The sequence below is a fragment of the Athene noctua genome, chromosome 1, assembly GCF_965140245.1.
Source record: "Athene noctua chromosome 1, bAthNoc1.hap1.1, whole genome shotgun sequence".
Taxonomy (NCBI): domain Eukaryota; kingdom Metazoa; phylum Chordata; class Aves; order Strigiformes; family Strigidae; genus Athene; species Athene noctua.
Genome location: NC_134037.1, coordinates 177,936,625 through 177,951,729, shown reverse-complemented (window position 1 = coordinate 177,951,729; position 15,105 = coordinate 177,936,625). Strand labels below are relative to the sequence as shown.

Below are 15,105 nucleotides of genomic sequence, written 5' to 3'. Positions count from 1 at the left end.
TTGATCCTACTTACAGTCCAACTGTTTGTGTAATAGTTAAGGGGAGCTTGTGAGATTCTGTAGTATTCTAACACAAAAAGGCTTCTTATACTTTCAGAAGAAATCTGGAGTTGTTAGATATTTTCTTGTATCACCTGAAAGTTTTGGATGGTTGGGCAGAACCAAGACCTATCTTCTAAAAAAAATAGCTGTTTGTTCCCTAGGTCTTGAAATTATGCTGGAAGAAGAAAACATAAATAAAATGCATAGTATTCTGAAATTAAATGAGTAGTTTCATTAAACACAAATTAGCTAGTCATTCCTTGGAAGTGCAGGCAACATGCATATGCCAGTTTGCTATGCGATAGCAGTGTGTCTTAAATCCAAAATCCTCCTACAGCAAACATCCTTTACCTTTCAAAGGAAAAGACATTTATCACAAGCAAAGCAAAACATGTTTTAATGAAATAAGTTTGCTGGACAAACTACTTTATAATTACTGAGCAGATGATGTTGTGATTAGCTCTCATCTGGAGTGACTGTTATTGAGAAACTCTCTTTATGGGTGCATTTAGTTCACAGCATGTTGTCTTACTGAATCACTCAGGTCTGCTAGTGCTGTATTAGAAGAAAAAGCTGATTCTGTTGGTCAGAAACTGAGAAAAGTAATTTAAGAACTTTTGTTTTCACTTTTCCACACCTTCTATTTTCTTTTTCTGTTTCCAGTCACCTCTAATAATAATATATGGTAAAAAAAACGGTAACATTTAACGGAGCTTTAAAAGTTCTCTGTCTTCAACTTTTGTCTTCATTCTGGTGAGATCTGGGCACTCATGAAGTGGAGGAGATTTTTACAATAACAATGCAGCAAAGTTTTGCCTCTCTACCATTTTTCTAGGAAGAAAGTTATGTATGCATCCCCACATGTTGAATTAGTGTTTACATTTTGGAAAGGTCATAGAATTTGAAGGCTTAATATGAAAGAGCATCCTCTAATCATAGGGTCTTCTCTAGGGACTTTGCTGTGGCTCATTTATTGTGCTTAGAATGGGCATGATATCATGATTTTGGACAATGGTATAAATATCTAAGATGGAAAGAAAGCTGCAAGACCCAAAAGACAATAATCTTTTAGAAATGTATGTAAGCATATGGCAGATTTTTTTTATCATAGTAACTTGGTGATTTTGGCATCCAGTATTCCCAGAGCTCCTCTTGGGGAATATTCACACCACGTTGTTTTAGGATTGCAACCAATGTATTAACCATATTGGAATGCTGATCTCCATAGGCTTACTGTATAGATTGTCTGTACCCCTCTTATGGAGGGAGAGCAGCTGCTCCAGGGAGCTATTTAATGCATATCAGCTTAGGGTTCTGTTCCATGCCACATCCTAGACCTGCCTCACTCCTCTCCTTTCCCCGTCATCTGTCAAGGCAGCCAACGATTTTTTTTTTAACAAGGAGCCACGTCTGTGAACTTGAAATGGCATACTTTGTGTTAGGTGGTAGGAACACTCCTTTTCTGTGCTTTTTGGCATCTGTCTGCAATGCAACAGTTGGGAACAGGAGAAAAAAATCATACATTAATTCACTGTAAATAGAAGTTTCTTTGAAACTGCTAAGGACCCCATAAATTCAGGAGTTTTAGAAGAGAATAATAGGAAGAACAGGTGGGTGAGTACAAGTCTAAATATATATGAAAAATTCAGTTTTCATCACCACAGAATGATTTATAATGTAGGTCTCTTCACTCTGCACGTGGAGAACTGAGTGTTCTGTAATTTTCTAAAAATAATTTTTCAATAATTGTCAGGTGCAAGAGAGATGAAAATACAAATAACATAACAGCATTGTATTAATAAAGCCAAACAAAGAGGAAATCTAAGCTTTCATTTTTATTATGGAATTTTAGATCATTTTTACCTTTTAAAAATATAGCTCAAAGCAATTTTCCTGTATCCAAAAAGCCATAAAACCCCAAATTTGCAATAAAGTTCACTTTTTCACTTCCTCCCTAGTTCACACAAAGCACAAGGCATTCTTAACCCCATTTAAAATATTTCTTAGCTTTCTTTTTTCAGTAATGATTCTTCATCATGAAATACAGATAAAGCAGAAGGGGGTGTGTCTGTGTGTCTATGCTTGAAGGTAATACTATCTCTGGAAGAAGGTCATATAAATTTTGTTATGTTTTCCATTTGATTCCAATTTGTTTATTCATTCTGAAACATTACTGTTCAATAAAACAAGCCATCTGTATACAAATCTGAACTTCTGACTGTGAATAATTCAAAGAGGAGAAATCCCAATGTAATGGTCTCTAACAGGATTAAGATTTCATTGTCCCTGGATTATTTTTTTTTTCTTTTATCACTTCAGGTTTTTTACTTTCCTTTTACATAAGATAGTTGTAGTTTGGCATTTGGAATTATAATGGTGATTTGTCAAGAAGGTTATATCCAGTTTTATAGTATTCTTCCATAGCATTGTTGTAGATATTTTTTACTTTAAGAAGCATACTTTGCAATCTTGGAATAGTGGTTGGTGCAGCAGTTGTGTGCAGTTGTGTTTCAGTCATTTGAGGAGACTGGTTAGCTTTCAACTTTTGAGTTTGAGAGCAGCTAAGCTGGCTCTTAATTGGTTTTGGAGGTACCCTCAGTTTTGGGACCAGAATGCCCTAATCCCTGAATTTGCTGACAAAACACGCATTTGGAAACCTGAACCAATAAATCAGCATTAGCTGCTGAAAGGGGACTTCACAGAAAACATTGAAACTCTCAAAAATCACTTACTTCCAGAAATATGAGAGAATGATAGGAAAAAATCACAGCTTCTCTGCTTCTGAGAAGAGTGTGTTCCGGGAGTGAGAGGTGTGGAGATACACAGTACCCGTTTGACAGTCCCAGCCTTTTTAGAAACATTTTACTTCTATCTTGCTACGAAGAGGCTGCCAAGGATAACAGGTTGAAGAATTATTCCATCCTGAAGTGGTTATTCGTTGTAATCTTCATGCCTGCAATAGTAAATCATGCTTGGCAGCAGTAGAACATGAGAAACTCAGTCCAAAGTCAATTAGCATCTTTTATTAGTATAGAATAAACTTCAGAGTTAATGGGAGCTACCCATCATCATTAAGAGCCTGATTTTCATCTGTGCTGATCATCTGCATGTTCAACAGAAATTAGTGGGGTTTGGGGGCAATGTCTTTGCAAAAGATGTAGGCAGAGAGTAGGGTTGGAGCTCATCACGTGCCCCTGCGTGCCTGTGTCCCTGTGTGCTCAGAGTCAGGGCACCTAACTCTGAGAGTGCATGGGAGCAGCTCACGCAGTTGCTTTTTTTCTCTACTCAGATGCAAAAGTATTTGTCTCTTGTTCTTCCCTGCTCTGATGCTGTGTCAGTTTGGGATCATCACAGAAAATGGATTTTGTATTGTGCTGCTGACTGAGACCCTTCCCCTTCTGCCTTGTAGATTCAGCAATGTGATTTAATACGTATTTTAAAAATTCAATGATTTAAAATGTAGGTGGATATGCAAATAGTTAGCAATGGTATGCTTATTGTGATATTTTATTTTCTTTTTTCTTTCCTAGTGTAAAACTCTCTCTGGTGTCTGTGATCACATTATCTCGCTGTCTTCTGATCCACTAGTTTCCCAGTCTGCCCACCTTGAAGTGATCCAGCTTACAAACATCAAGCCAAGTGAAGGGCTGGTAAGAAGTACGCAGTTATTCAAACCCATCATCCAGGATGAGAAAGTGAAAATAACTTGTATATATGAAAAAGAATAGGACATTTTAGCCTTTTCTACTTTAAAGTCTGAAAATAGTTTGATTTCTCATGTTAGTTTGGTTTCCATGCAGTTGGGCCAACAGGGAAGTATTTTGTAAGTCTGACCGATGTATGCAAAGAGTTTAGTTGAACAGAAAGAAATGAGCAAGAAGTTCTTGCCATTTATACCAGCTTCTGAAAAATGGTTCAGATTATTCTAGGATCTTGAAGTCTGAAGGGATTTAAATAACTAAGATCAACTCAACCAAGAAGTTTGCGTGGGTTTATGCACAGAACCTGTCAAATTCTGGAATATGCTTCGTAGTATCTCTGGGATATAAAGCTTTTTATAAGTTATTCGAGGGCTCTACAGCACTGTTGAGAAGTAGCTTATTGAATTTTATTGCAAGAACTCTGCATGCTTAATCAGGTGCTTGTAAAGGCTCACTGCGGCCATCCTGTGTTTGTTGTTTATGAGTTGACCATTGATATTTTGTTTACTCAAGTATCCAACACCCACTGCATGTGGAAAAAACCAACACTTATAACAATTACAGCTGTATGACACTACATCACTAATAATATCTCTTCCACAATCCTTGGAGGTAGAAGGTGATCAGAATATAGTTAATCATTTTTGTCTAATGAAATAGCTTTTGAAACTTCTGCCTATGTTTATTTTTATTGCATTTTCTTGAGTAAGAAGGACTACTGTTGTACTCTTTGCAGCAGGTTTTTGAAGTTGTTTGGATGGTGTAATTTCAGAGAGTATTTTGGTTTGTGGGTTGGTTGTTGTTGCATTTTGGAGTTTTTTGACAAATTTAGTATGCCAAGGTACTTAGAGCAATTGTACACTAAACTAATTTTACATTGTTTTGGAAAATCACAGTTAAAATATGAGAAATAACCCAAACATTTGGATGAGTAAATATTGCCCCATCATTTGTTTGTCTCCTGTTTGTATTCCCTTCCTCCACTGGCTTTCTTTTTTAATCTCTGAATCCATTTCAAACTAGTCATCCAGGATTTCAGCTTTTTATGGATTCTCTCCTCCCTCTCTTTCACTCGTAATTTTAACTCTTCCACCAGTTCACTGCAGTCGACCTTTTGAAATCCTATCTTCTACTGTAATGAAGAAATCTTCTTCCCCTTTCTCTCTATCACCTTTTTTGGAGTTCTGTTCATTTTTGTCTGATCTTTTATTTCTTCTTCTTTCTGTGTTGTGACTTTCTTCCCCCCCCCCTCCCCCCCCATTTTAGTCTTTGTGTAGGGTGGTGTTAACCCCCAGTGACTGAAAAATGGGGAGTGGTATTTTTGTAAATAAGAATGATTTTCACGGGTCTGTTCCAGCTGGGTAGCTGATTAGATAGAGAATATCTTTCCCCTCTGTGCCTTTGTTATGCACCCTCTGCCTATCTTGTTTGTTTAAACTGGCAGGTCTTGAGGCAGGGCTTTTTCTTTTAATATGTGTTTGTGAACCAGTTGAACAGGATCTTGATACTGACTGAAGACCACCATGTCATTGTCAGAAAAATAATTAAATATATTTTTAAAAAATACCAACCATGCAGTATACAAGCCTTAGAAGGATACAGTGCTATTTTGATGCGGTTGTATTTTTTTCTCTCTTTATCCTTGCCTGTATGCCACTATTCTGTTGCCTCTATATTGTGCTGTCTCCTCTAGATTGTGAGCTCTCCAGAGCAGTTACCAAGGATTTTTGTGCCGAAAGGATGAATGTTATACCTTTCGGTTTGTTACAGTGTCAATCTTACTAACAGATCATTTTTATCAGGTTGCTTTTAGTGCTTTATATGAAAATTTTACTTTTGGGTTATTGGGCTTTTGTTTGTTTTTTAAACTAATATCTTTCAGTTGAGATACAGTGAATGTGTATCAGTACTACCCTGTTGAGTGCTAAGTGTATCAGTTTAAAAATTGGTGGAGCCTGGAGTTGTGGATGTCCTCTGTACATCAGGAGCACTTGAATGAATGTGAAGCTTGATAACTTCTGGATCTTCTTCCAGGATATGTGCAACACTGGAGGTGGAAAAATGGATTATTGTCAACTTTCTTCCAGTTTTTTGACCCACATGACAGTTCCGTGCTGGCTCTAACAATCACTAAATACAAACCTCTATAAAGATGGAAAGACTTCAAGCAGAAGGAAAAGGATAAGGATGGCTTCTAACTGGGAAGATTTTTTTTGTCACCTAGAATAAACAGAATATCTAACGTGTCAAATTTAATATCTAAGAAGCTTAAGTAGATCAGGGAGAGAAAAAAGGAAAAGGAAAGAAGAGAAGGAAATAAAAATTCTGGAAACCAATGATATTTCCCTAAAGTCATATGGTAAATATATGATGGAATTGAGAAAATGGTTGAAGCTTTTACAACTTAATACAGATTGGAGCGCTATCAGGGTGTTTTAATCAGCACAAATAGTTGGTTCACTATCTTTGATCTTTTCATGTGGAAACGTAAGTATCAGACAGAGGTAAATGTAAATTGTCAGACTCATACCCTAATGTGGAAGGAACAGGTAAATGTGTTGCAGGTTTTACAATGTCTAATAGATATTAAAACTAGCTAACGCGTATCAGAAAAGTAGATTAAATAACCCAACAAGCAGAAAATGTTGTTAGGGTGTAATGTGGGAAAACTCTTGTGTATTGGGTAAAGCAGTGTTATGAGTGGGTTTTAGTATTGCTTTTTTTTTTCTTGCCTTGTCTTTTTTTTCCCCTTTATCCGTGGTCTGTTGCTCAGGTGTGGCTACGTGACTGGTTGCATACACGTGTTTTTATGTGAGTGTTACTGTGCGAAGAGATATGGCCTGCAGTGGCTGTGAAGTGAGGGTGAAAAGGTAGTTGTCAGGGTAGAAAATTACTTAAAAAGCCCTAAAATGGATTCATGTGGTCAGCTTTGCAATCACTGTCATGCTCCCATGTGTGGTCAGTTTTTTTCTTTTTTATCTTTTGAGGACTTGGAAGTTGTTTCATCTGTATCAGGAAGCAGAATTTAATTTTGTGGTTTTACACTACTGATGTTCTAGAAAGAGACAAAACTGACTAGCTTAGGTAGTATCTTTTACCATGAAACAGACTTAAAACTACTACTGCTTGAATGAAAACAGTGTGTGTATCTAGTAAAGAAGCAGTATACTGTACATGTTTTATTAGACTAAAAGCAGGTAACCAGGTTTTCCTTGGGAAGTTTTTTTTCAACAGTCTCCTTCTATTGTATCTTTAATATAGAACAAAATATCTCAGAGCTATGGCAAGTGTTAATCTTGAATGTCAATTTTTTCCGGTTCATATTATCATTTTAATCCTAGTCATTTCAGGTACTGTGACATGATTTCAAGTTGCAACTATTCACCTAGCTTGCTAGATCCAGAAATGCAAAGGTGGATTCACCAGAACATGAGACTGATTGTTCTGGATTCCCCTTTGCCTGCTGAAGCAAACACAAAATGAGCTTGCCATGTAAAGAATTCACTCATGAAACGCAAGTTGTAGATATAGCAGGATGTGGCAGCTGATTAAAGGTGCACTGCTGACACCCTGGCTAGGAAGGATTTTCCAGGAATCCAATGTACTATTGTTCCTAATACTTCACCTGAATTACTTGGTTTGAAATACTGGAGGAATTGGGAAAAAATTATGAAAGAGTTCTGAAAACTATTTGGGATTAAAGAGGCACTTGCAAACTTTGGAGGACTCCATTAAGATGGTGTGATAGTGAAAGAATAAAAATTCAATTACGTGTGTGATAAAATGGAATCAGTATCTTCTCTTATTTTCCATCCAACATTGCATGAAATATGTTAAAATTATATTAGATTCAGTTTTCATTCTTTAAAAGGAAAAAAAACAAACCAAAACAAAAAAAACCACAAGGGCTCTTTTTGAAACCTTAACTTGGTTCACACCAAGAAAAAAATGTAGTGATTGAAATTAGACTTCTGCCCATAACTGATCAGCACAATCTCTGAGTTACCCTATCTTTAATCTAGGCATACATTTGTTCTTGAATACTAGGGTGGTTACCTTATGGTTATTTTAGTCATATTAACTGAATTATCTTTCCTTTTATTTGACCTAACTGATTATTGTACATTCATAGGGACCATGGCATTATCTTTGGATACCCAAGATGTGTATCTGCCAATTTGTTTCAGTACAAATGAACAGCACACACACTAATCTCCCCTGTGTTCTTGATCGCTAAAAGTACTGTTGATATTGTGCAGCCACAAGGAGGCAGAGAGGAGAAAACTTGTAAATGTCTATGGTATTCTTATTTCCATTCCAAATCAAATAATATATGCCAGAAACATTCTCTTCTCTGTACCATTTCCCATATATCGTTCTCTTAAAACAAGGAGTGGAGGAATGTGGCTGAATGAGTAGCTCCTCTTGCTGTTGCAAACTGTTACCTCTCTCTATTTTAAAAGCTGCTATGTAGACAGAATTACATTGGCTCATGCAAACTTAATGTGGCATAGTACTAGTTTAACATTTATTAATTTTGCACATATGGAATAAATCTGGGGTTTTTTTTGCAGCTTCCCTCTTCCCTCTCTATTCTAATTGTGTACAGTGTCTTTAAAGAAAATTACACAAAAGTTCTTTCTCCTCTTTTGCTATTTCAAAGTTTTTAAAATTTGTAGAAAGGACTAGATTGAATGTGAATTGCACTCTGCCACAATAGTATACTTGGATGACCTTACTATCCTTCACAATAATACTTTGCACTAAACTAAACACTGTGTAACCGTTAAGTGTGAGACTTTATCCTTGGCTTTCACCCTGATATTTTAAGTTGAAAGCAGTAACTTTCTGTCAATAAAAAAAACCCTGTGACTTTCTTCAGAAATTGCTCTGTGTGGGGACCCGACACAGTTTTGTCACCATGAAGTCATCGTGATTTCAGCTCTTGTCATGTTACAGCGTGTATGGTCAGGTCACTTAGATTCGAATCCTGAGATGGATTTAAGACCTGATTTGTGGTGGTTTTGTAGGTAGGTATGCGTACCAAATAACAAATGCCGATATATCTCAGCCTCTTGTGTGGCTCATTACCCTGTCTGTAAAATGTGTGTATATTAGTATTTCCCTACCTCACAGGGGTGTTGTGAGGATAAATGTATAAGAAATTGCCATTCTCTAGTTGAGGTAACTTGAGTTAAGCAGGAAACTATGTTCATGGAGCCAATCAACGGAAAAATTGCTGAAGGTGCATAGAGGAGCTGGAACTTGAATGATCATGCTAGGGACTTCTGTCTGTATAGTAACGAGCAGATTATTGCTTTGTTCTCTTCTAGCTGTGGCAGCAAAACATGACAACTGGATTTGGTGCCATTACTGCTGTGTATTGTGCAGCCCACTCTCCTGAGAAACTTATAAAGTCTTGGTTTTTGGTGTTTTGGTTTTTTTTTTTTTTTGTCACTGGGGATATCATTCACTTTGTTAAGGTGGTGGTACTTCGTTGTTTCCACTACCAAAATGTCCATGAGTTCTGGTTCCAAATTGGATTAGTCCAACCTGATAGGTCTTCTTTGCTCCTTTACCATACTTAATCACCAGTGATGCACCCTGTTCCTCTGCTAGGAACAGACAGACTTTGTGGCACTCTGATTAAAAGGAGAAAAAGTAGGTTATGGAGAGAATGTTTACTCAAGTGCTCAGTATTCACCTGCTTTCTGTGATCTGCTTGGGGGAAATGAGATTTCTCAGAAGTTGTTGAACACTCAGCGTATGCCAATTATCCCTTCTTTTTCCTTCTTTCATTGTCTTAGTGGATGCTGTGAAAATGTTTGAATTACAACTTGTTGAAAAAACAGATTTGAGACACTGTCTTGGACTACCCATGCAACAACTTCTGTCTGTTCATAATCTGTCTCTCCTTTTCCATATTTTTTTTAAAGAAGTGGGATAGCTAATAAAGTTGACATTTAAGTTGTCATCATTGAGTTTTATAGTCGAACTGTTCACTGAGATGAGTGAGGCTATCAGAAAGTCTTAGAGCCATTTTGCACAAACATTTCAGAGCGTTAGTTATCAGTTTGAAAGTTATGTTTGCAGCATTGCCTACAAGAGACTCCAGTTCTTTTAAAGCTTCCAGAGCAAAATGGAAGTATTGATTATCCTAAGGCAATTTGTAATTCTGTTTTGGTTTTTTGTTTGGTTTTTTGTTTTTTTTTTTTTTTTTTCTGATCAGGTATTGTTATATTTGTAGTTGAAGGAGTGTATTAAAAAAAATGGGGAGTGGTTATGGAGATGACTGTGGTAAAAGTTTTAGTTTGCTATTGCTAATTAGGGCCAGAATCATTTGGGCTGTTGTTCTTGAAGTGTATCAAAAAGCACTTTCCTAATCCAGACTGATTCCTCCTAATGGCATACATTAAAAGTCCACAAATCTTAAAAAAAAAAAAAAAAAAAAAAAAAAAAAAAGGAGAAAAGAAAAGAAAGGAGGAAAAAAAAAATAGTTTTCTTTTAGAGATATACAAGTTATGTTTGGATGGTGATGGTTTGTGAAACACTTTAAAAATTCTTTCCCATGATGTCTTTTTCTTAGGGTATGTACATTAAATCAACATATGATGGTCTCCATGTAATTACTGGAACAACAGAAAATGTAAGTATTGTTAATACTGTATGTTCAGGCCTGGAAGCCTTTTTGACCTTACCTGTGGTTTATGCTTTCCTTCTGCTATAGACTACATTTTGCTTGCAAAATTGTGCTAGTTGGCTGTTGAGGACCAGTAGCATGTTGGACAGCAGAAACGCTTGTGCTTGTTTACCTCAGAATTGAAAGAGTTGTTCCCAGTTGAGGACCAGGAGAATCAGTTTTGATTTGTTCTTGCAAGATGCCTAAAATGCTGATGTTGATAGGAAGTAGCTGTCTTGGAGTTACTTTGCTCTGTGAATAAAAGATAAATGTCTTTCTTATGTATAGGCTGATATGCTGGAGATTGTTGCAGTATTAGACAAACAGCTTTTATATTTTCCACCTATCAAGCTTTATTTTGTAAAAAATAAATGCATGGAAATGAGGACATCCCTTCACATTGACAAATAACCATATATTTCTGCATGAACTTCTGAGTAATGCCTATAGAAAGGAGCACTTGTTACCAGTGTACTGATTCCCACTGAAGATATTAAACAGCAAGCAAAACATAACAGATTACTTTTGAAATGCCTTTGACATACAACTCCTTTCCTTGTATACCATATTTAGAGAAGTGGCTGTATGCTGGAAAGTGCACAAAATTATAATTTTGCGGGTAAAGGCTTCTATCCATAATCTTCAGTGAACATGGAACAAGCACTAAACAACACTGAACTGTTCCATAATGGTTTAGGCAATTCCTTTCAAAGATCTTGATGGCATTTTCTTAAAATGAAGCTGTCAGAAATGTTTGTTTTATCCTGCTACCGTGTCATGCTGTGGAAAGTGCAAACTGCCTACATGGTATTTACGGCTGCTGCATCAGATCTGCAGTGTGGTTGTGTTAACATCTCAATAAAATAGGAATATTGTTTTCATCCCTTCAGAGGAGCTGCAATCTGAAGCCTTTCTTCTTTCTGTTTTCTTCTGCTGAAGGCAGGAAATCCATGAGTTATACCTGGTAGATAATAACTGTTGTAGAACTTGTGTGAATGCCACTTGTGTCAGAATAAGGAAAACACAAGGAATTTCAACCTTAAAATCAAAATTCTAGGGAGTCAGACCTACAGCTACAGATATAATTGGTGCAATTAGCAAAAACAGACAAAAACAACAGAACCATAGTTGAGCTTAATCTAAAAAATATATGCAAGAGGATGGTTTTTACAGTTGAATTTCTCTCAGATTAAAAAGAGAACCATTTCTCTCCATGACTTACTAATATTGAATTTAATTTCCCAGGGGCAAAGATAAAAATAAAATTTTAATGCATTCCCTCAAAACTCTTATCTTTTGTGATTCATGAATATAATTTAAAGCCATGTCAGGAAGCTTCAGTTGTGATGACTTTTCTGCTGTCATTACTGACTTTCACTCCCTGTAACACCCTGGAGGTGCTCACAGCAGATCAAGAAACTGCAGTGTGCTATCTAGGGAAAAAGCTGTTATGTTTTAAAACATTTGTGAGAATGAGTAACGTTTTAGAGAAAGTAAGGTGTCTCCTGCTTTAAAGCACACAGTTGCTAGCTGCTTCCTTTAACAAAAAAAAAAAAAAAAAAAAAAAAAAGGTATGATTCTGGTAGATGGGAGGAGAAACGCCTCAGCAGCATGACCAGAGCAAGGTTATGATGGTGCAGATCTGATCTCACCTGTTGATGTTGACATGTTTTCTATTTGTGATACAATTTAACTTCTAGGAAGCAGTAAGAATCCAAATTCTCTTCCCTTTGAACAAAATTTTGTGGCCTTTTTCTTTTTGTTTCCTCTCCTTCAAGTGAGACATTGGCAGACTTTTTGACTGATGCTTTTGTGAAAGATCACAGAGAAGCACTTGTCTTTTTAATAAACATAGTAGCATGGCAATGCTAACCACATTAATATAACGGAGTAGTTTTTGTATCCACAGTTTGCTTTTTTCTGTTTGCCATTTGACGTGTTTGATGTCCAGCTACAAAGGCCATTAGAGTTTGGATCTCACTGAGCAGAATTAGGAATGATCTCTCCCAACATATCAGCCCTACAGTTCAAAGCAGCTGAGCTCTGAAACTTGAACTGTGAGAGAGCAGGGTTCCTTACAGGTCACTGCCCTGTAAGAGCTTCTCTCTGGTGGTCCTGTAGCATTAGAGCAAGCTGAGCTTTCTGGTTCACATCTTATCTCTTTTGTTTGGAAGTAAAGGGTGTATTTGTCCAGCAAGAGATTACAGCTTTCTTGTTGAGTAGCCCTTTTAGACCATGTTTGAGAGATTCTTTTAATTCACACACACACACACACACACACACGCACGTATTTTTCAAATAAGGCCATTTTGTAATTGGTTTTCCCATAGAAAAGAGTATTTTCTAAAGTAGTAGCATGCAGTGCATCTCCAGCAGGAGTGTAACTTTGAAGGGGGTGCTCCCAGTTTCCCCAGTTACGGTGCACTGGTTGAGTTTGTGGGATGCTCTTAGATCTCAGGGAAGAGAGGCCTTTCAGAAGAAATAACACCAAAATCTCCACTCTGGGCATGCAGCAGATGTGCTCCAGTGGGTCTGGACTGGTCTTTAACAATGTGGGTATACTGGCAGAATGGGACAAAGACAACATTTAGCCTAAAGGACAAAGCTAAATGTATTCTGAAGAATAAATCCTAAACAGATTATGAATAGCTTGTATGGTATTGATGGTGAGCCTCAACGACTGGTACTTCCATCTGTTGTTCAACTCCCTGTTGAACCGAAGTACCAGCTAATGAAGATTTATTTGTGATGTGACACACTTTGTTCCTCCTGGCAGGACTTCATAAATGGATCTTTTGTTTAATGATCAGCATATACCACTAAAAAAAAAGAAAGAGCTTAATTTTCCTCTGTTATCCTCTGTTTTCCTTAAATACTGATGATAAAAGATACGATTTCTTTACAGCAAGGTCTGTATTTTTTACTTGGGAGGAAAAAGCAATAAGGAACAAGAGTTGCCACCTCTTCATAAGACCACAGCCTTGAGCCTCCTTTCTAAATGATTTTTACTTCACCTCACAGTGTATTCGAGGTACAATTGCAATGAGTTTTTTTAATGTAGACTTTTCCAATTTAAAGATTCTCAGATCGTATTTTACTGGCTTGGGAAACTGCTACACAAAACATCTGTTTTGTCAAGATTTAGGCTGCAAGCGCTGAAGTCAATATAAGAGAAAGTTTGTATAGTAATAAAGTCCTATAGAGTTCAAGGGTAATGACACAAGATTCACTTGGATTTACATTTTGAAAATCTTAGGTGTAACTACATCTGAGTTAAAAAAGCAGTATTACATAGGAGGATTATAAATATTGTTAGAGGTATGAATGAGTAAGTGTGAGTAGTGAAATGGCAGGCAGAAGACAGATTGTTAGAACATGATCACTAGTGTTAAAATTTTCCCCAAGTCACTCAGCCAACACCTTTAATGCTGAAGTAGTGCCAAAAAGTCAAGGCTGCTGTTCTTTATGTAAATAAAATTACACCAGCTTAATTTAGGATGTTCTGAGCAGTGTCTCCTAGGACTGAGTCATGACTGACTCTTCTTTCAGCCTCATGTTTCTCTTGGATATCTTCCATTTAAACACTGTCCTTAACTTAAGCCATGAATTATGTGCAATTGTACTAGAAAATCATGGCATAGCTACGGGACTTATATTTTGAATGGGGATGGAGTACATAGATTATTACAAGCAGTCCACATTTCAGGCCTATTCTCTAGATGACCTGGTCTCTCACCTGAAAATGAATTAAATTTCGTTCCTTTCTGTAAAATTCATAGCAGCTTTTTGCAAACCTACCCCTGAGCAGCTTGGGTTTTTTCTAAACTGTCAGTCTCACCTTCTACCTTTAAGTTGATTTAAGTGCTTTCATAGGCTGGCAGCCACAGTATTGAGAGAAAAATCAAAATGTTGTCACTATGAAAAAAAGGAATTTATTTTCCTCTAAACATAGGGGTATTTCCTTGAGAAAAAAGTTGGTATACTGTAAATATAGAAGACAGAAGAAGGGAAAGTTTTTGGAGGATGCCACTTTTATGGGGGAGGGTGGGGATTTTTTGTTTGGAATTTTTTTTACTGTTGTTGAAGTGTGGTTTTTTAAGGCAAAAGCAAAGAACAAAACTACTTTACTTTTTGAAAGTGTGATCTTTGTAGGATTTTGATGCTGTTTGCATTTCTTTCACCATAATAATGACTGAGAAACTAAGTTTCCATGTAACTTACATGATCTTCCTATCTGGTACCTAACCTAATCCTCCTTCCTTGTGTACCCTTTGACAAACAGTAATTTACCAAAGTTCACTGCAACATATTAAAACACTGTAGAAAACAAAGGCAATGTTGTGAAATTTCTTTATGAGGAATTGCCAATTAGTTTTGATAGGTTCAAAATTCAGCCGAAGATTGACTTTCAAAGCTTAAGAGATGTCAGGCAGATTGAAGCACTCTTTTGGCAGAATGAAATTAAAAAGAAGTCGTTAGGACTCAGTTACCCTGCAATAGAAAAAAACCCTCATACCTTTCTTAATATTTGATTGTATTGTGTACAATAGTACAGAATATTTTTCTCCAACAACAATGAATTGATTTATTGCATATTTCTTTAATTCTTTATTTCACAGTAGAATGTCATTATCAATCTAACCTGATTTACATGGCTTAGCAATCATACTGCTGAAAGAGAGA

At 36.6% G+C, this 15,105-nt stretch overlaps 1 protein-coding gene across 10 annotated transcripts in view; it reads left to right on the top strand.

The window, feature by feature from the left end:
* CNKSR2 (connector enhancer of kinase suppressor of Ras 2) overlaps nt 1-15,105 on the top strand; it is a 223,420-nt gene that overhangs the window by 83,437 nt on the left and 124,878 nt on the right. For 9 of the 10 annotated variants that reach the window (XM_074906092.1, XM_074906062.1, XM_074906102.1 and 6 more), the window contains exons 6-7: nt 3,573-3,692; nt 10,330-10,389. In XM_074906092.1, coding sequence (XP_074762193.1) covers nt 3,573-3,692; nt 10,330-10,389 — 180 coding nt within the window. The remainder of the gene's footprint in view (nt 1-3,572; nt 3,693-10,329; nt 10,390-15,105) is intronic. The other variant, XM_074906110.1, reaches the window with a different exon arrangement.